Raw genomic sequence first — 23,778 nt, 5'->3', positions numbered from 1 at the left:
AAACAGCCTCTGGTGGCAGGAGAGGCTGGACAATCCTCCCCAGCTGCTCAGCATCCACCACTCCTGACAAAATCTCCCAGGAGGTACTTGGAGATACACCTGGAGATGGCAGTTGCAGATTAGAGCCAGACAATACCTTTCTCAGTGCCAGGCACATAACTTTGTCACAGAGAACAAACTCAGCACCTCCTTCAGCCCCAGCCAATGCCACCTGCAGCCCTTTCTCCTCCCACCTCTCCTTCAGAGTCTCAATCTATGTGACAGAGGTGGTTTATGCCACCTCTGTTCTCTCTAACACAGCCTTTCTTTTTCTATCACTGAATCCTCAGCTCCTGTCCAGGCTCTTCTCATGTCTTGATGACAGCACCTCTCCTTTAAGAAGCAATTTCACCCTTCTGTTTCCTTCTGAATTCCACTGTGTGACTACTTTCCTAGCTCACCACTCAAAACAATCTTTTTTCTTCTCCCTGCATCTCCTGTCTCCTCATCACATCAAATAAAAGCAAATTTTATTCACTTTCAGGATCTTCCAGAGCCCATCAGTCTCTCATAAACTATTTATGCCTTCTCCCACCTTCAATAGGGCCGTCATGCCACCTTTCATCAAACACCAGATACATTTTCAAACATCTTTTGTTCTTTCTTCCATGCTGTAGCTCAAAGATGCGGACATGCAGCGAGTTATCGCATTGACCTTTCAAATCCTTCCCCTCAAACCCCCTTTCCCTTCAAACAGAAATGAAACTTGGCTGTCTTGGGAACTCTGGATGTGCAGAACTGCTCCAGGAAAAGCTGCTCTGTCTCCCTGTCCTTGCTTTACCCACTTCCCTGGTTCCACTGGTGGCCTTCTGTCTTGGTCACATTGAGCTATTTGGCACAGGGGCAATTTTTTTTCAGTCTACTCCTATGAGTTTCTGAGCTACAACTGGAAAGTGCTGCTTACAGATGAGTCTGCTGTAAACTGCTGACCCTTATGTTCTAGGAAGGAGTAGCTCAGGTCTATACATTACCATTTACAGAAGTTTAGATTTACTTGCAAAACCGTGACCTGAAACAGGAACACAGCCCCTACTTCTGAAGTGTCAATGCAGAAACACTTTTCATAACAAGTATAAGAAAGCTCAGTGTTTATTGAGGAGATTTTGCTGCTGCTGTTTAATACTGTCTCACCATCTAAACCTTGCTAATAGGTCCAGTAATCCTATGTAAAAATCAGGCAAACCACATTTCTGTAATCCACTTAGGGTGCAAAGAGCCTATACAGCACCAGTTATCACAGCTCAAATGCTGAGTGACAATTTCTGAACAAATAACGCACAGAATCTGTGGTAACTGGCACACCTGAACCATATCCCACATCCTATTTTTGTGAGGAACAAAGGGAAACCATGGGCCTCACTGCCATGCTTAGCAGGATGGTGGGTTAGGCTTCAATTCCTTTCCACACTGTCAAGTGAAGCAGAGTTTTGGCCACAAGTGTCAGCTTGGGCACTTCAGATTAGCTCTAGGTGGCTGAGATAAAAAGAGCCTGTCAGCTTAGTGGCTGAAGGGACTCTGGTATGTGGCACAAAGAGACACCAAGATTAGCCAAAGCTGAGAGGCAGTCTGAAAATGGAAAGAAACCTTTGCTTGAGGGCTCCTAACTGTTGTTTGGCTGGGGGGCATTAGGCAGGGCAGTGGAGAACTCGGTCTGCAAGCCTTTTGTTTCTCTTTCCTTCTCCAGATACCAGGGGACAGTGTATGTTGGAAAAAAAAAAAAAAAAACAAAAAAGGAATAAACAGTCTTTTTCAAACAGCTGCCTTGCAGAAGGAAGGCTGCTACTATCACCTCAAAGTCAAATTTGGGGGCACAGTGAGTAGGGCACCCCAGCATCACAGTTAACAGAGCATAGCCACCTTTTTCCCCAAGGTGTCACACTGCTCTTGCCCAAACCAGCAGCAAATAAGGCCTATTCTCCACACACTGCTTGCACTGGTTTAACTGCAATCAGTTTTGAAGTCAAGTCAGTTTGCCAGGTATGAAACCCCAAGAGAATGTACTTAACTTAGTGCACAGACATCAATTTAGCTCATCTGAGTTACTGAAGAAGGCTAAATCAATACAAGGCACTTGTAAATGGATTTAAAAGAACATTCATGTGGGGTTTGTTTCAATTTAACAAGTCACATTAAGGAGCAATTTTATTTAAACCCAAGAAAGGTTTCTTGGTTGGCTATCCTTGAACCCCAGATTACCACTCTAATTACCCACCTAAGAAAGCAGAGAGCAAAGCAAGCCTTCCCTGTATCTCTGAGAGAAATCCCCTGAGCAGAGAAACACACAGGCAGCACTGCCACTTCATCCTCAGAAACAAAGCAGTAAGGTTGGATAGGCCCACTGACAAAACAGTTTTTTCTATTTATACCAGAGGTTAAATTAGCAGATTAATATTTACTTCCAGCCACTGCTACCAGCCTGAAGGGGAAATGGAGCAGAATGAGGCCAGCAGAGGTCATAGCTCATTCAACCCATCAGTGTCATCAAATTTGCTCAGCAGAGCTTTGATTCCTTTTCCAAATTTCAAGGCTGGTTTGTGGCAAGGCATTTCTCTAGAAAGGGAGAAATAGAACGCTTAAAACTAAGGCCATGTTAACATATTAATAAATCTCTCAACTAGCAAAACTATTATCTTTATTTGGGCAGCTGAATGCTTCTGAATATTAAATCAAAACCACTAGCTCTAAACATCCACAAGTCTTGTTCCTGGATGAGGTGGGGGCTGCAGAGAGCTGTCACAGGGCTAACTGCAGAGCCCATGGGATTAAGCTGTTATGCATTCAAAGCCATTAAAATATCCCTCTCAGCTCTTCTGTGACACACAAAGAGGAGGATGCTGCCCTTGCAACCTCACCCTGTGCATGCTTGAGCTCTGTGCCTGCTTTTAAGGCATCAAACCTCACTCACAGACCAGCACTCTGTAAAGCAGGAGAGCCTCTGAGCCTGGCTGTTGCTGAAGTGTTTCAGGACTGCCACCTTCACCTGAAGCAGCCCTGCAGAGCACACCTGGATCAGCACTTCAGAGAGCACCACACTGGGAGCAAATGCCAGCCTGTGGGATGGGGGCTTTGACATCCAGCTCAAGAGTGCTATGGTGGGGGGAATTAAATAAATTAGGGAGCATGGTATTGCCATTTCAGAACAAAACACAATTAATTCCTGCTTGGTCAGGGTGAGAATGGCAGGACATAGCCATGCTATTGATACTCCAGGCTTTGGATGTCCTGTCAATGCCAATCAATGCCCAGCTCTCCCAAATCACAGCTTGTACCTATTGATTCAACATGAAGGAAAATCTTTTAGCAGCCCTTGTGGGCTCCTTCCACAGCCTAGGACACATTCAGCTGTGTCCAGCCCAGCTTCCCCACTGACCATGTTTGGGACAGGGTGCTTTGCCTTTATCCTCCCTGTATTTGCTTTGCCCTTTTCTGCACTATGACTTTTTGTTGTTATTATTAATGGTTGACTCACCTCCACATTACATTTTTTTATTAGTGTTTGCAGCACTGTGCTCAGGATAATGGTTCTTTAACTGGCTGAGGTTTGTAAAGAATATTAGGGGAAGATGACTATTTAATGTTAACTCCACCAGAGATGAGAAAGCCATCTCCTGGGCTACACATCCACTCTGCTTCCTGTACCATGTAATCAAGAGTCATTTCAGCGGGATTTGGCCTGGGCCTTCAAGCCAGGGAATGAACTCAGTCATTACCTAAAGTTCACCACTAGTTCAGGTGCACTTACTTGATGCTGCGTTGGCTTAACAAGAAGAAAGCAGCATGCTTTAACAAAAGAAAATTCAGTCTAAAACAGATTCAATTATTACTGTTCAATTAACATAATTTGTTTGATTGAAAATACAAGTTAATTGTTAAGAGAAAGCATGAAAAGCTCTTAAATAAGCCATACCTTTTCATTTTTAAAAGACAGGTGGTGCCTAGCACTTTCAGCACTTTTCCCCTTGTTTTTCCAACTGCTCCTTTCTCACAGAAAATGTCTGTCTCCTGTCAGACATTTTTCAATTTTAAAAAAGCTCCCTAAGAATCTTCCACTCACCCTAAGTCTATACACATGAGGCTGGAGGGGAAGAGCAGCAGTTTAAGCAAGACCATCTTGAACCTCCCCACGTAAATCCTGCCCTTGGATACTCATACCCCTGAGTAATTTTGGAAGGTGACTGACCTCCCTTCTGATGGAACCACCACCCAAAGTTTTCACAGCCTGTACCATCAATCTGAATGCATGTCCAGCTGACCAGTTAAAAAACACCAGCAGAAAGAAAAAAGCCCCAAAGGAACACCACAATCTCCTCTCGCCACAGCATGGCAGGCAGGGATGTCTTTGATGCTGCCCTTCCTTCTGTGCAGCCTCCCCCCAAATCAAGAGTTTCAAACCCAAAGCACGTGGCTCTGCTATTTCTGACAGGCAGAAGTCAGCTCCCCAAGGAATTCCAACGTGAGCACAGCATTTGTACAAGGGCTGCATGGACGGATGTGCTTTCACTTCTAAGCCTTAAAGAAACGAGAGTACATCTATGAAAGTTTCACCAAGGAGAAAAAAAATAAAATAGAAATAAAGAAAAAAAGGCAAGGCAAAGGGGTTTCAGAGAAGACAGCCCCTTGAGCGATTTCCAAACATCAAAGAAAAAGGCCTCCAGCGTGTTCTCCTCATCTGATACCTTTGTTCCCCCACTCCAGCCCGCAGGCGTCTTGCTCGTGATGCACAAAAGGCTCCTGCAGCCCCCGGACAGCTCCCTGTCCACACACATTACCTGCCTCCAGCTCTGACTCCCTCACGCTGGCACTTCACACCAGTCCCAGCTCATTTTCCGTGGCTGAAGCCAGGTGGGACTGACCAGGGAGTCTGGAGTCCCAGAGAACTCCAGCAGTTCTGTATCCAACAGCCTGAATGCTCTTTCATCCTCTGTGCAGGTACAGTCCAGCTGAGCACTGCTGTTCCTCCTGGGGCACCTGCTTGGCTCCCACACCTCTGTTCCCTCTGATTTCCCTTCTGCAGGGCTGCATTTCTGTTTTCCCCTTTCTGTTTGCCCTCGAGGTTACCTTTTCCTGCCCATCCCTGGATTGCCCCAGTGTCTTTGCAGAGGTGCAGGGCAGATGCCTGCTGTATTTCCCCTGTTTCCAGAGCGCACTCACACCCAGCTGCCTGGAACTGCTGCCCTTGGATGTACCCCGGGGCAGGGAGCCACACAAGTCAGGTCAGGAAGGGTCGATTACAATTGTCAGTCAATTGACAACTGTTATTGCAGTTCCCTTTACTTTCCCCAATCACAGAAAGAAGCTCGTGGCAGCAATTCCCGTGCTCCCCACCAGGCACTGCTGTTACCCGCGTGCAAATTCAGATGCTACCAAGAGTTTTTCTCACCCTGGACACTGCCAGTGCAGCACTGCAGAGGGGCTGAGTCTGTTGCAGCTTCTTTTGCACACTAACACCCAACACATGCTCGAGGCAGCAGTGGTTCCCTGTCACATCCCAGCTGACCAACCTTGTGTGATCAAACTCTGTTTCAGATAAGCTCTAATGACCTGCTGCTCAGTGCTAGCCCTGCACTGCTGCACATCTTCAGGCCAAGGAACAAGCAGGCTGTGCTGGAGCCCTGCCTCTGCCAGCCTACGTGACACTCACCCTGTGCTGAGTGTTTGGGGGCTGCCCTATCTCCCCAGTCTGCAGGGGCTTTCCTGGAGCTGAATGCAGCAAAGGAAAGTTTTTGGCTCATTGCCTCTCCAGTCCCTCCATACAGGGTTTCTAGGGAATTTCTCTCTGCAGCAAATGACAGGAAAATGAATCGGCATGAAAATATCCTAGGGAAACCAGCTAGTACCAATATGTAAACCTAGGGGTCTGATCCAACCTTCTTTGAACTCAGGACTTGTTTTTGTTTTTTGGGTTTTTTTTTTTGCAATGAATGGTGATCTAAACCCAAACTTATTACTTCTATAGGCTGGCAAGCAAAGCTAGAAGAAGGAGCTCATTCTTGGACTTGGGTTAAAATGCAGGTCTGTGAGCATATGCTGCTTTCCAGACCTGTGTGCTAGGTCACTGAAATGCCTCTGCTGAGCTTTAGGTTAAGGCACTGAATCGACACCTGATCCCTACAGTTTCATGCCATTTTCAGCCCTGGAAGTCAGCAGCTCCACAGGCCTGGAGGCTGCCTCCTCTGCCCCAGCAGTGGCTCACAGCTCATGGCCCCACTGTGGATGGTGACAACTGGACTATCGTGCTCAGCAACTTGCCTTTGGCCAGGGAGTGCAGATAGATTACATTCCCCATGTAACACAAGACTTTAATTACTTTATAAAAGCACAAAATTCCTTGTCAGCTGTAGCCTGTCAGAAGGAAATGAGAAAATCAATGAATTCAGAAGACTGTAGAGAGAAAGGGGGGAAAACAAAAAACGCCAAACCAAACAACAAACACTGAAAGTGATGCTTCTTTCATTCATTTGAAGAAAATATACTACTGGAGCAGCAAGGATTAAAATGTCTAGAACACCTAGTCAAGACTTAGCCTAGGCTGGGGAGAACAACCCAGCTGTTCCTCTCTTTCCCAAGCTGGTGGGAGGCTGGGATATCTATTTGTTCAGCAGTGCTGTCACTATAAACTGTAAGATCCTTCCCAACTGTAAGGCTTACTGCACTTTACTGAAGTTATAGTGCAGCTCAGCACAGATCTGTCTGCCAAAGTTGGATATTTTGAAATGTCTCCCATTCCTGACCCGTGTGATTGAAATGGAGGGATTACTCTGTTCAGATGTTTAACTCCCTGTGAAGCATGCAGACACAGAAATCCTCATGCTGCTGAAGCTCTCGAGTCACAGAAGCCAGGCACAGCCACTCCATTACCACAAGGCTTCAGTATTACTGGATTTATCTTGATTGCCCACATTTCCAGAAAGCTAAAGGGTGTTTCACACCTCCAGAACTGGGAGAATTTCTTGCTTCATAATTGAAAAATGCACAGATAGAACTACTGCAGAGAGGTGAAAGAGAGAAATTGCCATGGAAAAATAGAATGAGTGGTGTTATTATTTTACATGGCATTATCAGGTAACAATGGCAACATACCTGGATGCATTTTTTTATGACATTTAAACTAACATTTGACAGTGTTAAAGTTGAATCCCACATGTAACCAAATCCTCTCTAAATAGCATTTTCAATGACACCCTCAAAATTGGTCTAATTAAAGCAGGCAAGCATTATTTGCTCTGTTGTAGAAGTGGTGTGATTCACAAAATAAAGCAGCAGATGTGGAGATTACTGCAGGGCTAGGAAGGATTTCCTCCATCTACCCTAGACCCAAGTCTTTACCTGCAGAGACCCTTCTTTAGCCAGCAGCCACATAATTAAGACCCTGAAAAACCAGGGAAAGGTGTTTCTGTTTGCAGAGAGCATAGTTAAGCAGGAATGATTTGCTGGGTTATTCGGAGCAAGGACAGGTGTGGTCAACACCATTCCCAAAGCCAGCCAAGCTGGATGCTGGCTCAAGGATCCCTGGCCAGAGCTCCCAGGGCAGACATGCCCTGAGTCAGCTGTCATTAGCTGGTATTAATCCTGGCAGAGCACCCTCTACACAACATCCTTAAAAGGTCTTAAGTGGATGTTAGGCACTAGTTAACTTATAAATTAAAGTATGGATTAAATTATCCACTGAAGGAAGTAAACGGCAATTTAAATTTCAGTTCATTACAAAGTCAAAGCAAGTAAGCCAATTTACACCAGATAAGGATTAGGCCTCATTTCACTTCCCCTTGATTTTAAACCCTGTTTTATTGCAGAAGAGGCTGTGTGACATGAGGTTATCCTGCTGCATGACAGCACTGGCTCATGTCAATTATTCTGTGCATTACTTTCAATAAACTGGTTTAGACCATTTGCAGTAGATTGTGACTCTTAGTTCATGTGAAAGCATTGGGGGGAAGGGGAATACCAGCACACATGGGGAATCCTTTGAATTTCCAGTTAAAAACATTTACCAGTAGATCATTATTCGGATGAGCTTTTTGCTTAAATCCTTGCCGTATCATTCCAAACAAGGCTGCACATTTCTGACAATACAAACAGATTTGAAAACAGTGAAGTGCTCTGAAATAGAGAAAACTGAGCATAATTTGTTGATCAATGAGTTGAAAAGAACTACAGACATTACTTATACTACTTAGCATGAAAAATGCATATCCAAACCCTTCAGGGACACTGCACAAAATTCTAGCCTTGCCGAAATTTAAAAACCAATGTCCCACCTTTGTTACTGGGCAAAATCAATTCACGAATACAAATCTCACAAGGCTCAAAATCAGTATTTATTTCTGGCCATATAAAACACAGATTTTTGCCTTGCTAAGACCTGAGAGCAATTTTCTGCCAGCTGGAGGCAGTTGCTCCTCAACCTGCAGGTCCCTTATCTGGGATTCCTCAGAGCCACATCTGCAGCTGAGGAGAGGCTGGAAGCATTCCCAGGCATTGATGCCAAGTGGCAGGGAGCAGCCTGAGCCCGTGCTCCCACTGCCACCAGGGATGGGTCCTGGGCTCTCCCAGCTGTCACATCACACCTGTGATGGCTGAGGAGAGCAGCAGCTGGAAAAGGATGTTTGTTTTTTTCCTTGGGAAAGAGTCTAACAGGGGGAGAAAAGGCAGACATGCTGTAGCAGGCACACTTGCATTTCTGAGCCTGGGGGCAGCCACAAGCCTCATTCCCTCTCTCCATAGGGACAGGATGAGCAAGGGGGACTCAAGGCTGGTTCTCTGCATGTCCCTCAGGTCTGTGGTACTGATGCCTTGTGAAGGCTGACCCAGAACATAGACTAGATGGAGCTAAAGAATAAAGCAGGGATTTACTAAAAGGCCTCGGTGGATGCACCTTGGGCAGCACAAGAGCCCAGCCAGGGCTGCACCCAAGATGGACCAAAATGGTCATAAAATGGACATCTGGTCACAGGGTCTCTCACTTTTGTAAGTTCTGGTCCATTTGCATATTGGAGTTAATTGTCCAATAGCTTTAGGTTATAAAGTCCCATCCTTCTTGTTTTTCTCTGTTCAGCCCACCACTGTTTATGCTCTTGGGCCTGAGATTTGGACCACTTGTCCTTGGTCCCCAGCTAGAGAAGGAATTGTTTTGTCTCCCTGCCCTAAATATGAAGCCCAGAACTACACATTAAAGTAGCACAGAATCTGAAAAATATAAAAGCTAAAACCTGGGGCATCAGTAGCACACAGAGAATCCTGCACAGCCACACTTCCCTTGGGAAGGGAGATGTTCCTCCCTCTACTCCTCCCCACTGGCCAGCCACACAGCAGTCCTGGGATACAGGAGTGGGCAGGGCAGCTGCCAGGATCCAGGAGAGGAGCAGCCTGGGCAGCCACAGAGATGCTGCAGCTTCTCCTACAGAGCACTCCTGCAGCAGCACAGCCCCGCACGCAAGGGGACCACAGGGATTTTTAAACCAATTCCTCACGCCTCCATGTATCCTAGCAACCCCTCTCCGAGGTTACAGATGTGATGCCTCCCCCACCTGTTGCACAGCCAGCCTGAGGCAAGTTACACATGGCTTTCTTCCCAGCTCATCCCGATTAAGGAATGTGGGAATGTGCCACAAGCAGCTGGTGGGTGTCACACACAGGCACCCTGGACACCAGGACTGGCTCCTGCATGTTCTCTGAGGAAAGGGCTTTGTGGTCAAGGCAAAAAAAAAGGGGATGGACTTAATCCATGCCACAAAAATGTGCCATCCCTGCCTGATGTGCCATCACACAGGTCCTGTGTGGACATCCAAGCAGGATTTCCAAAAGAATTTTAGGTCCAAAAGAGGCACAGCGAACAAAACTTGACTCCTCCCATGCCCTTCCCTCCAACCTGACTGAGCTGCATTAGAACTACAGTAATTGAGTTTGTTAAAGGAAAAAAAGACAAAAAACTGCTAGAAAAGCAACCTTTTCAAGGAGTGATGCTACTCCAAAGTACCATTTAGCATTTTCAGTTTCCTGTGGGGGGGAATACTATAACCACCAAACATGAAAATTTTGCTCTGCAGAAAAATAAAAACCAAATTTAATCAAAAATTAAAAGGTAGAAAATCAATTACAAACATCTGTTGAAGGGGAAATTGGCAGTTTTGCAAAATTTACTTTCTACACAAGGACAAATGGTCCTTTTTTAATGATTCTCCTTCTCATAAAATTAGATTTCCTTTATTTGGCTATTGCTGATCAAATAATTTAACCTGCAATATCTATTTCTCACATGAACCTCAGTTATCTTAATTTATCATTCAATTTATCTGCATTCCTGAAAAAACAGTGAAAACACGTAAATCTTTTGCTGTGGGTTTGTTTTTCCTGTTATTGCACTTATCACTGCTAAATCCACCTCATTCTAATATATCCAAAGAATTCAAGGGATGCACAGACCCTTTTGTCCCCAAGGCAAATAGGGAAGATGAAGTTGTCACTGCTCAAAGACAACATAACTTGCTGTAGAGCTCTCTTATTCATCTTCACAGAGGGAAACATGGGATACTTCTCTCCTAGGTTGTAAGATATGGTTTTGGGCTGTGTATTCTATTTGCCATCTGTCAGAGGTGGGGCAGTTATCTCCTGTTCTTTGGGCAGTTTTCTTTATCTCTTCCACACCCATCCTCCCTCCAGGAGATCTCTTCTGTCCATGGCCAGTGAGTGTCCCTGCATGGCTGATAAAATTCCATCATCCCATGGGGAGATGCTCTGCCCAGGGGAGGAGCCAAGCATTCCTACCTGGATACAATCTGAGGTTTGGAACAGCACAGCAGCCTTTGCCCACTGCATTCCCAGAGGAGCAGCTTTCTGCTGCCCTGCATTCCCAGAGGGAGCCCAGGCCCATCTCCAGCAGCCCTGGAGCTTCAGAGGAAAACTCCCCCCTTGTGCAGGATCCCTGCTCCAGCAGAACCACAGCTGGCACTGCAGGAGGGCTGAGCCACCATGGGATGGGACTGTGCCACCACCCTGACACACAGGGAGTCAGCTCCTGTTCTGACTCTCTCAGTGTTGTTTTGTATTACTGCAATTTCATTTTTCCTTATGAAGAACTGTTATTCCTACTCCCACATCTTTGCCAGAGAGCCTCTTAATTTCAAATTTATGGTCATTGGGAGGGAGGGGGTTTACATTTTACATTTCAGCAGAGGCTCCCACTTTCCTTAGCAGACACCTGTCTTTTCAAACGAAGACACTTCCTAAATGGTTCTGGCACCTGTGAGTTATCCCTCTTTCCCCTCTCAGGCAGTAATGGGATGCAGCCAGCAGGCTTCCTCTCTGTTTGGAGTGCTGCAAACATAGCACCAATGGTGCCCTTTCCCTGGGTAAGCTGAGGCTGAGTGCCTGCTGACCTGCAGTGGCTCCTGGGCAAGGGCTGGGATAAGCTGGCACACCTTCTCCCTCAGCACCACCTACTCAGCTCCTCTCAGGCTGAAGATCACAGCCAGGATGTCAAACCCTCCTTTTCACTGTGAGGCTATTTGGCAGCTGAATCTGCACACTGAGATGAGTCCAGCTGAGATGGCAGCAGCCACTTCATTAGTTCAGTGTCAGTTCAGTTTTGACACATTTGTGGATCCATTGACTAAGTTTTTCTAAAAAGTGAGAACAGGATTTTTATAGCTAAGATTTTTTTTCAAGTGTCACACGCATTTTAGGACATAGTCCTGGGCTAAGCTATACAAACAAAACTCTCTTGTGGTTTGACAGACATTATGAGTGAGAATTGGATCATGTTTTCTGTGTGAGATAAAACTAACTGCCTTCACAGCTGTCATTTTTTTATAGTGCAAGGGAAGAAATTCAAGCATTTAAAGTTACATTTAAATATGAAAACTTGATAGACATATCTGGCAATAAAAACACAGCTGTTAACAACACAGAAAATACTGCAGTGGTACAGCACAGGAGGCTGAAACTCTGTCTGAGGAGAAGCTGCAGGTGAGAGCAGCTTCCTCATTTATTTAACACAGGGAGTAGGGCTTGTGTTTGTACACTGTAGAGTACTAGGCAGAAATACCCTCAGGAGCCTATCATCCAGCACTGCACGAATAAAAACAGAATTTCCCAGACTCTGGTGAACAAGGCATAAGCCCTGGAATGACAATGCTTCACATGCAAGACAAGAGCCATGTAGTATTTTACTCAAGTGGAAGAGATGCACGACTCAAAGGCAGTCTCCTCAAATCTGCAGTGGACTTGAAGAATGTGAGCCCATGGGGGCTGCTTCCTCTTCAGTTTAGCAGCTCACCCGTGGTTTCTGAGGTAAAACTAAAGAATACCTTCAGATACTGCTGATCCATCACTGCCTTGCAACACCACCAACTCCCACATCCACCAGGTATATTTATGCAGATACCAGTGCTGAGGATGTGTCAGGAAAATTAATGAAGGATTAATGCTCTGGAAGAGCATGAGCAACAAGAGGGGGGTTGTGGGTTAAAATAGCGCAGTGCATCTTCACCAGTGCACAAACTGGTCAGAGAACAGCTGTGGAGAGACTCATGAGGCCTGCCATGGCAGCTAGAAAACATTAAGAGTATTTTCAAGCACACACTGTCTCACTTTCAGCACCCAGCAGCTATTTTAAGTGCTCCATGGAGACAAGCTGGTGTTATTAGGGCACTTTTCTTGCAGAAGACAACAATTCATTTCGAGTCAAATAATCCCAACAGAGGCTTTGTAAACACCTAAATCAGAAGAAGTGGCTGTGATCATCTCATGCTGGGAGAGATTCACAGGCCAGTTTTCTTAAGACCCCTCAAAAGAAAATGAAACCACTTGCTGGGCAGTTTAGGTGCTGTGTTTGTCACATCACAGCAGCTCCCAGAGGGCATCTCTGGAGCCTGAGGAACTGCCAAATAGCACAGGGAAGCTGGTTCGAGACCAGAATTGGAGGGGAAGCCTACAAGATAAGTTTTTTACCCTACTGAGCAGCAAAGGCATGGCTAAACAAGCCATAGGAGTAAAACTCTCACCTGGCAGAACAACCTTAGACCCAAGAGGAAAGAATTCCATAGTTTTCTGGCCTTGACCTCACCTCTCTCCGTTTCACCCAACCTAATGTCTTTACAAGGCATTTTGAGACTCAAAGACCAGAAAACATACAAGAAAGAGATAATGCTGTTATCACCCAATGCTGTGGTTCTGTGTGATGTGAAGGCATAGACAGTCACAATGAACTCAGAAGGTGGGAAGAAATATGGGAATAGAGGAGGAAAAAAATGCATTATGACAGTGACAGAGTGAAGAGTAGTAGATGGCAGGGATTTAGAGACATTTGGGAAACACTCTGATATTGGCATGATGGTCCCAGTAAAGAAAATTGTCAAAAATATGACCAGAGGAAAGAGCCTAATCAGAGTCATCCAAAATTGGTTTATTTTTAAAATATTTCAGGCCTTCTTTTCCCTCCTGTTTTTAAAAGCCTGGTGAAGCTGAACAGGGAACTGTAAGCACTCATGCTACTCTGAATACTGACAGACAAAAGAAGCAGAGAGGGAAGGGAGACTAAATATAGCTCAGAAGGCTCCCACCTCTCCATACTGAGGTTCAGTCTCCACAGCCAGTTCAGGTCAGTGATTTTCAGTCAGCTTTCAGGCACTAGCAGATACAAGGCCACATCAAAATTACCAAAGTTTAGGGTAGAAATTATCATAGTTGATGAGGAACCAGGTATAAATAAAATACTTCCAGCAAATTCCCCAAGAGCCACTGCCTGCTCTTTATTAAGTTACAGTCCATTGATATTTAGCAAGTTTTAATCTCCCAAATCACTGACTCTGGATCCTCAGACAGAGGAAATGAATGGTTGATCTACCCTCAGCATGATCCAGCCCTGAATTTACCAGTAAATATGAAGCTGTGGACTTGGCTTATATTTTTGTCTCAAAAAAAATAGCACTTTTCTTACTAAATGTAATGCACTATTTTTGCTTAGAAAAGGGAATTATACAATTAAATAAACCAAAGATACAGAGGCACAGGGGATGCTAAAGCTAAGGTAACTTGGCAGAAAATAGCCAGCATCTGAAGGAACTCATGTGCAACAATCAAAGATCACCAATATACTCGTGATATCAACACAATGAACTGTGAACTATTTGTTCAACAACTGTTTTTGTTTCAAATATGCTCTTGCCATGACTCTCATGGATCATTATGGAGAGAAGCACTTTTATGAATCAAAAAAAAAAAATGAACACACAACCGCCAGGCTGTGGTATCTTAGTCTCCTGAAGAATGCAAGTGACTGATGGCAGCAGGCAAATACTCAACAAGCTCATTTTTTTCCTTGCAAATAATCCACCAATTTCCAAGTTTCACTTACCTGTCAGGTTCCTCAAGCCAAGTTCCCTGAGTCCAAAGTTGCCATCCTTCCTGTAGTTAAGGAATATGGCCAGAGCGTATCTCTCCTCGTAGAGCTTGGTCCCACGGACAATGCGCAGGTTCTCCAGGGGCAGGTACTCAAACTGGTTCAGAGCCACCAACACATAGCCCGTGACCTCTCGGATAGACTGAAAGGCACAAATGAAGCAAAGATCAGACATGGCCCATCTTCAATTGTCCTCAATTTCCCACTCAGTGGATGCCTTAGGACAAGGTGCTGCTACCCAAGACAAAAGAAACCAAACAGTATGAAAAACAAATTCTGTTTCAACTTAATGAATTCAAGCACATTCCTGTTTTAATTTTAGTGAGTTTACTTGGAAGCAGTTGTTTAAAAGGCAGAAAATAAATAGGTAGCCATTTTCATCAGTTTATTGAAATGAACAGAAATTCACTGTAAGGTATTAAGGTGTTGCACTGATTTTTTAAGACTTTCTAAGCCTTCTGATGTTTACATTCTCGTAACGAACTTTCTCACACACTTTCTGTAAATAACTTATTATTTTACATTCTTTTGTGAAGGAGGGGAAATTTGATGGACTGTTGGTTTGTCCAGTGTCATTGGAGAGGTGGCACTTTCACCCTCCAATCCATTGCCACTTTTGGAAATCTATAAACGTTGGAGTCAGAAAACAAACTTCCCTTTTTTCACCATGAGAGCAGCAGTGTGTGCACTCATGTTGTTTCATGTCCTATTAAGGATTATGTCCAATTAAGGATTCACATAAGGATGACTTTGCACAACTCAAAGGAGATAGCATGTCAAAGGCTCTTGCAGTACACAAACAGAATCCTCTGGGGCAATGCCACAGTTCAGATGAGACTGTCTGCCTGCAAGTAACTCTGTGTTGCACAGTGTATTTCAGGGTGGGGCAGTAGGGACATAACAAGGAAAACACCTCTGGAAGAGCTCACCATCGAACAGGAACAGATGGGAGACAAAGGGGCTGGTTTGGAAGAGAAAATAAAGATAACACATATCTGTACTAACACCCATTTTGTGTACTTTCAAATGGAACTGATCACTGAACATTTGCAAAGATTCATCTCCAAGTTTCATCTGGCAGTGCTGGAAACATCCACACCCATATATTCCAGTTTTGGATCAAAACTACAACCCTAAACTTTAGCAAAATGATTGCTGCAACTTAGAGTTGGCTGAAATCTTTTCTGGCTCTACAAGAACTGCTCAATAACCCTCCTGCTCATATTTGGGAATTGATTGCCTGGGCTGGAAAGGGAAAAAACACCCCAAACCCAATAACTAGAAAAACTTTTTCAAAGTCCAAAAGACTAAAAGAACTAAGTTGTTGTTAGAACACCCAAACCCAGAGAAATACACTCTCTTAGAAAATAAAGTTCATTCTAAGGAATTGAGAGAAATGGCCTAGAAATACACAAATGCCTTTGAAAAATGTCATTTCAACACTCACAACGACCCCACCATCCTCAGCAGGACTTGGCACAGGCTGAAGGATGCTCCTAGCCAGACCCTGGGAACACAATCTCCATATTGGAGAGAGTCTCTTGAGTCTGTTTTTCAGAGCTCACCTCACCCCGTGCCTGCAACCACTGCACAGAGTGGTGTGTTTGTGTGCATGTGCATATTTTAATGGATGGGAATTGATACCACTACTTGTGTGCTTAAGTGGCTGCACTCACTTCTCCCTTCCCTTAGGTAAAGTCAATACCTTCAACAAAACACTGAAAGAAAAATCCTGCTCAGAGTAACGTGCCCAGACTACAGCCAGCATGAGGGGGACTCCAGTCAATACTGTAATGAAAACAACCTGACAAGCAACAGCAGGCACAGAATGCAACCTGTCCTGTATATATCATTAATAAAGAAAGGCAGCAATGGATTTGCAGCACCAAGGACAGGATCCTGCTTTGCTGTTTCAGCGCTTTGCCGTGATTTCACATTAAAGTGTGCACAAGCCTTTTAATTAGGTTTATAAAAGCCTGCAAGGTTATTAATACGTGTGGCAGTGTACATAAGGAATAATTTCTAGGCTACAAAATCTAGGCACTAGCTGTCCTTCTGAAGTCAAGCATCTGTACTCAGCTGAAGCTGCTGAAAAAGCCATTTCCAGACTGGCTTGGCATCCAAACAAAGCCCACAGTCCTGACAGGACTCTGATGAGAACCCAGCCAGTGGAGGCAGGTTGAGAAGTAGGGTTCAGCAGCTAGGTATTAAATGTAGAGCTGCATTATACCCTGGGACACTGATTCCATTATAATCAGAAGTTTTACAGCACTTTCATGATAGCTCTTTGCCTTCAGACATTTGAGCTTAGCCAGTTTGGTCAGGAATTTGCTTTTCATCATATGCAAAAATGTCTTTAAGCTGCCTTTTTTAGCATCTCCTTGGAATTCAGGAAATACTTAAATTACACTCACAGCTTCAGCTTCTCTACTGATATTCTAGGGACACTGTGATTGCTCTAATTAATTTAAATGGATGTTTAACTTGGAATTGAGTGGAAAAAAATTAAAAGCAGTTCCAAAATTGCATCTGAACAGGTCCTCCCTGCCAATTGTTGTCACTTACAACCGCAGTTTCTATTTTTAGGATATGTCTTACTGCCAAACAGCAATTCCACCTGAAAGGGCTGCAATTCAGCACAGGACTGAAATGCCGCACACACACAGAGCAGGAAATCTTCATTCCAAACATGGGGGGGGGGGGAAAGAAAAGCCAAAAAAAGTCCAAAATAAAGCAATAGCCCACCAGAGAAAATGACAAAGTCCTGTTGCTGATAATTGTGAGCTGCCTCAGAAGCCCTGCACTTTGTTTGGCTTGACCAGCTGAAATGACAAAGTATGGCAAGTATTTTGACAAACCAGAAGGTTCTTTGCAGTTCCATGGCTTCCACCATATTGCAACACACATTTAATTGCTGGAGACACTGCCATGTTCATGCTTACAATATAAAATTATGAAAATAAATCCAAAGAGTTTTTAATTTCCTAGGAAACAACCACCTGACCAACCAAATCTAGTAGTCTGATATATTAAGACGGGGTTTCATTTTGGGTTTAAATTCAAATAGGAATGAAAAATGCAGAACAATAAGCAGGTTTTCAGTGTGGTTTCTGACTGGTCCATCTTGAAAAAAAATGTACTGGGAAGGCAGAAGGCATTTCAATTTTTGGCCACTCCAGGCCAACACTGTCACTTGGCCAGGCACTGCAAGTTTTAACATGACTCAGACTGAAAATGGACACCCGCCCACTTGGAACTCGCTGCAAAGATGCCTGTTGGCTTCTGACTCACCAATCCTCATGCCAGATCTCCTCCCCTGCACCTCATGCCAAGGTCAGGCATGGTTTGAACTTCTCATCCCTTGAATTCAAGGCTGGACACTTTCCTGAGCAGGTATTCTGGACTCAGCTATCCTAATGCTCTGTTTGAGCTGCTTCATTACAGCTTCCATCTGTGTTCCCAAGAAGGTGGAATAGCTCATAATACTGAGTGCCATCTCCCAGTCTGATTCTCCTGCTGGGGCTTGCAAGCACTTGCAAAAAAGATATTTCCCATGAGTTTGTCCCTCAGGAAAAACAAAAATGGAACTGAGACTACCAAGCATCAGCCCCTGGGTAAGGACAAGCTTCCAGCAGAAATAAAAGGAGTGTCAGGGGAGGAAAAAGTACTGATCCTTGACTATCACAGTTGAAAGGGCCACCATACACAGAGCATCAAAATAAAATTTCAGAAAGCTTCAACCCATACAGAGTAACACCTCACCTCTTCAGAAGGCTTCAGGCACCTGCTCCTCTTGTTCTTCAGCCCAGCCTTTTATCCCCTGCTGTTGCTGCCCTGCACCTGTGTGCCCTCTGTTCCCTTTGGGGGTTGGTCAGTGCCCCTGGGCACTCCATGGCTCGTTCCCTTCAACAGCATTCACCTGTCCTGCACAGCTGTGCCCACTGGGGATGAGGCTGGGCCAGCCCCACTCCCAATCACTAAAAACTGTGTGCCCACACTTCACATATCTAATGCCTCATAAGCTGCTTAAAAAACACACCAAACCACAGAGTTCTAATATATTTACCAGGAAAAAAAGCCCTTTATCTCCATTTTCACACAGGAGATGAGCACCTGTACTCCAGAGTTTGCTGTCCCTGTGTCCAGCAGTGTCCTGCACCCCAGGAACAGCCATGTCAGTCTATGAACCTGTCTCCTAACAGACTATACATAAAACATAGCCATTTTTTTGGTTTTTAAACCTAAAAGTAGGTACCCTGAGACAAGAACAGAGCCCGTGAAGGTTCTGCCCTCCCCAGGGGTCCACCTCAAGATGGGCAGCCCTGCAGAGGGTGACGAAGAAACTCAAAATGACACCAAAAGCATAAGGGTTCTTTTTGGAGATTCTTTTCCAGGTGATGAACTGTAAAACTGAGCTCTAGACAGCCCATTCCCTTAATTACAACTAATACTAGCTGAGCACAGATGAAGCACTTGAAGCTCCCAACAGCAAAACCAGAATTATCCTGTCAGCTGGGAGTAAATGAGAGTAAAATTGTGCCCTGCCATCTTAAATCGTCCTTTGGTTCAAATCAAGTGAATCTGAGTGAAGCAGAGCAAAATAACAGCGAAAGCTTCATCATTCCACACAGAACAACAGATCAATGAACGATTAGGGAAGCTGATGTTTCTTATAAACACTACCAAGGCTTCTTAACATCCATCAGGAAGGCTGGGCTCTGGCAGAGGCACTGAGGAGAACTCTATTGTGGGGTTTATTTCAGCTGTAGACACATTTATCCAGTGCTGAACTTGATCTGGTAATGTCCCTGTTGCCTCAGCTGATCAGAGCAACAAAATCCTGCCACAGGGGTCAGCTCACACCTGTGAGACCACTGACAATTCATTCTCTTTTAGGGTGTTTTTCCCCTTTTCCATAAAAGCTTAGAACATTTTGATCTACTTCAATCTCACTTGGAAGCATCAGTAAACACAAGTGCAGGAGGAGAGGATCACCTGAAGAACAAGTGTGTTTAATTCACAAACTCTAAAAAAAAAGAACTTTTCACATCTCCAGTGGACTTCAACAGAGTATCTCCCATTTCACTTTTTTATGCATTTGTATCTGGTGAGAACTTCCCAACACCCAACTGGATAAATTTTGAGAAAACAAATTTTATTACAAGAAAAAAAAAAAACCACAATACAGCAAAGTCAACATCTGCCTAACTTTAAACAAGTGCAAAAATTCATTTGGGCATGTTCGTGAACATGTTGGTAACCATCAAGTAATTTTTTTTCATGCATTTGTGCCCATGCAATGCAACACACCTGTCACTGTCACAATTAAAAAATTAATGTTTACTGAATAACCATAAAGTAGTCTCTAAGCAGCTACATCACTTGCAATTCTAACTCTGGGAGAAATAATAGCAACCAAAATGTGGAAACAGCAATTTATGGAGCTCAATTAGCTGTTCCATGCATTGCTCATCGAGGAGCAAGAAGCTGAGATTTTCAAAGCAGCTCAGGTATTTACAGGATCCAGCCTTTGCCAGCTTCTCTCAAATGAGAAATTTGTGGCACACCCTGACATTTCTCCTGTCTGAGAGGACACCCCTTTTAGAGACTGTCAGAGCTAACATGGCATTCAAGTAAGGAATTTTGTCCCACTACAAGCTCGTGTCTTGCATCCTTAATTATGTCAACACCTGTGAAAGGAATTGTGATGTTGAGCCCTCCTGAGCACCTGTGGTTTTCCAGGTACCCTATACAAGCTGCAGTAAAAATCCCTTAAGTTTGAGCACACTGATCAATACCAGAACACAGCTTGTAGAAAACCTTTTCTAGTGCCTGGTCAGGAGCAAGCAGTGTATGCTAACTAGAGCTGCCTTGGCAGCTGCAGAAAGATCACTGTCCACAGCACTAAAGATGCAGTTTTTATTCAAATTGGTTAATAAAGAAAGAGATCTTGGCACAGTTTTTATCCAAATTGGTTAATAAAGAAAGATCTTCTGCTAGTCTTTCAATTTGCATTAACAGCAAAGGAAGGGCTTGGATTTAATGGTGTTAAGAGCTGTACTTGCAGTGCTGCATGCTGCAGGATTGAACTGTGATTCAGTTATTTATGTCAGTTGGTAGGAACTTTAACTCATACTCTTTCCCCCACAGACATCTGGTCTTCTTTGGTAATATGCTTACAAAACACCCTGAGCAGCAGATCACTGAACTGAACACAGCACTCAATTCCCTCTAAAGCAGCAGTTAGTCAGATGCATCTTTTCTTAAGGCAACTGGAAATTTGTGCAGATTTTGCTGCATAATTTACAGAACCCACCTGGGGAGTTGTTGAACTAAAGCTCTGTTTTCTGAATGGCTGGTCTTTATATTGCTTTATTCCAAGAGCGGGACTTTTCATACATTAAAATAGGAGGATTAGCTATGCCGTTATTTATTTACTTTATTTATATGAGCTTGATGTAGGAAACACATTGTTGCTGATCTGAGGGAAGTTTGGTGGTGTCTGAGCTAATTTACATTACAGTAGGGTCTAGGCAGGTCTTGGAAGAAAAACAAATATTAGTCTAGAAACCTTTAAACTGCAGGACAGTGTCCAAATCTGGCATTTGGAATGAAAGGTGAGGGGTGAAAACATGGGGAGCCTTTGAAATATGTACCTTGACTAATTTTTAAAGTACCAATGAGAAAATAATTTGGGACTTGAAAAACCAACTAATAATAAAATAATGTGGGAATGGGAACATTAAGTAGAAATAGACAAATAACAGAACCAAAAAACCCAACCCTTTTGCTTTCAAATTTTGAAATACAGTTTCTAATGATGTACCCAAGTATTCTGCCTGCCTAATACTTTTTCAACTGAAGCTCAGGTGACAGCTTGCCCCACATGTCTCTGCCCACTTTTCAGCTGAAAATATCCTCTGAACAGAGAAACTGAGCAGGGTTACATCAGTATCTGAGAGTCTTCCCAATGTTTCCAGTCTCAAACATAATTCCTCTGTTTGTATATCTGCTTAGAAGTGCCCCAGAAGTGTCTGCTGAGAACTTAGAGGTGCCCAGGCTGAGAGCACACAATAAATCCCAAGCTGTTTATGTTGAGCCACATTATGACCTAGACAAAGCCTACACTCTGTAACAAGCCCATCCTCACAGCTAACATCTGTCTGTCCTGAGGAACGCTGTGCAAGATACACATTTAGCCAGCCAGTAAGACTTTTGACATTACACTGTATTCCCTGATTGGCTTCAACATATTTGCAGCGTGGTTTGCAGGAGAGTTTATTGTATCGTCTCCCAGGGGAAAGCTTAGTCCTAAATGAGATTGAAAAGACTACAATGAGAGCATTATGCTGTTACAAAATGCTTTATCACTCAGGCCGTTCAGTAGATGCTGCATTTTGCAGACACTCAAAGCACATCAGCTTATAGCTGCCCAGTTACAGGATTTCCAGCAGCACAGATTGATGCCTTTTGCTTTCTCTGCTTTTGGGCGCTTCAAATCGAGTAAATCACAGTTTCTTTCCAGGCAACGTAAAATTGCACAAACTGCTACTTCATAAACTAAATAATATCAACACTCTGGAAGGATTTTAGGTAAGTAATAACCATGTGCAAAGACATCCCTTTTTATCAATTTCCCTCTGAGAGGCACAGCCCGTGAGAAGCTGAGTGCATCCAAGGGTCTCAGGACACTTTCACTGAAAAAGCCAAGGGAGGGCTGTGCTGTCACAACTTCTCATTTACACGGCCTGCACTGCCTCAGGCATCCTGAGATGGCAATGGGCTGAACCAAGGTGGTGTGTTCATTTTGGCAGAACAAGGCATTCCATACCAAAGAAGAAAAGAGCATTGAATTCCTCACAGTCCCCTCACGTTTTTGCTCATGTCTAAGCTGAACTAAGTCTTAGCAGGCTGCTTACTTGGTGCTCAGGCTCATGAGACTGCACAGGGAGCCCATCTATCCATTCCCAAGTCTTCCAATGGGCAGAAAATGAAAGAAAGGGAGGAGGAGGATGGATGCTCAGTTTCTCCCAGGTTCTCCAGCTTACAACCTGAGGCAGTGGCTGAACAGAATGAAACACACAGGGAACAAAAGGCAGAGGTGAAGAAGGATGCCTTCCCCATGGTGGGTTTGGAAGGTCAAGTGTCTGATCTGAAGTCAGACTACCCATGAGAAATGCAGTGCAAGCTCTAACAGGTGTCCAGAATTGCACTCCATAGTAAGCAAGGTGCCTGTGAAGATCCCAGGAATGTTTTGTGGTCATTTAATGGAACAAGGGACCTTTATTTGTTCATTTGATATATGGGGAGTGACAGGCTTTGTACATCAGATATTGTGATTGCTTTTTTCCTATTACACAGCCAGGCCAGTTGGTATGAATTACAGGAAAATCTATAGTTAGACAAGTAAATTAAATGCATTTATTAACATTTCTTCAGTGGAAGCAACAGGAGCTCTTGGCTGTTGCAATTCCTACTCTTTAGAATAATGCAGAACGAATTAAATGTCCCAGAGATGTGGTATAGAGGTGGAGCTGAACAACAGGACTTTTCTATTTTTTCTATTTAAACTGCAGGTGAAGGTGCCCCACCACTCCTGAAAGCAAAAGGCTGTTTCTATTTCTGGACACAGGAACTGACTACACATAGTGAAAATGTGTTAACCTTGCCAAATTTCAGCTCAACATTCTCAGGCTGCGTTTTTGCAAGAAGCAAATAGCTGGCTGTCCAATCCTGGAAAAGCAGTTGGCTTATTTTTGGAGAGCTTTGCTTCCCTCTTCCAAGAAAATAAGTTTCCTAAAAACCCACTTTCAGTTTATTTCATATGTGCAACATCCACTTTTTAATGAGTATCTTAAAAGCATTTCCTGGGAGGAACCGATTTTATTGGTGCTCTAGGACATTTTTGCACACTGAAATTAGTGAGTATTGGAGTTCTGTTTCTCTGGTTTCACTGAAGAGGAGAATCGTCATGCAGATATTGGATTTTAGCAACTCTTACTTCTAGCTGAGTATATATAAATACAATGTCTGAGCTCAACATCACACCTACCTATTGAAACTATTTCAGCCTTTTTAACTCTAATCTTTTCAAGAATAGAAACCCTGAAGAGATTCATTAATAGCTGGCTTTTGATTTGGCTGGCTGGCTTTATTTCCATTTAGATAAAAAGTGAAGAGGCTTCTTGTTTTTAAAGCTGTGTTTTTGTTTTGTTTATCTGCAAGCTGGAGAACAACTCTGTTACTCAGGCTTTAATAGATTGTTAAAATCTCCTTCAAGGATAGATCCATAATTTATAAGATGTGAGCAATTAGTAAATGATCTGATTTTCAAATGCAGA

At 43.8% G+C, this 23,778-nt stretch overlaps 1 protein-coding gene across 1 annotated transcript in view; it reads right to left on the bottom strand.

The window, feature by feature from the left end:
• ERBB4 (erb-b2 receptor tyrosine kinase 4) overlaps positions 1 to 23,778 on the bottom strand; it is a 483,510-nt gene that overhangs the window by 255,476 nt on the left and 204,256 nt on the right. The window contains exon 3 of the mRNA XM_058809969.1: positions 14,393 to 14,579. Coding sequence (XP_058665952.1) covers positions 14,393 to 14,579 — 187 coding nt within the window. The remainder of the gene's footprint in view (positions 1 to 14,392; positions 14,580 to 23,778) is intronic.

Source organism: Ammospiza caudacuta, chromosome 8 (assembly GCF_027887145.1).
Source record: "Ammospiza caudacuta isolate bAmmCau1 chromosome 8, bAmmCau1.pri, whole genome shotgun sequence".
In the NCBI taxonomy this organism is placed as follows: Eukaryota; Metazoa; Chordata; class Aves; order Passeriformes; family Passerellidae; genus Ammospiza; species Ammospiza caudacuta.
Note: the sequence above shows the minus strand (reverse complement) of the source record. Positions and strands in the feature narration are given on the sequence as shown.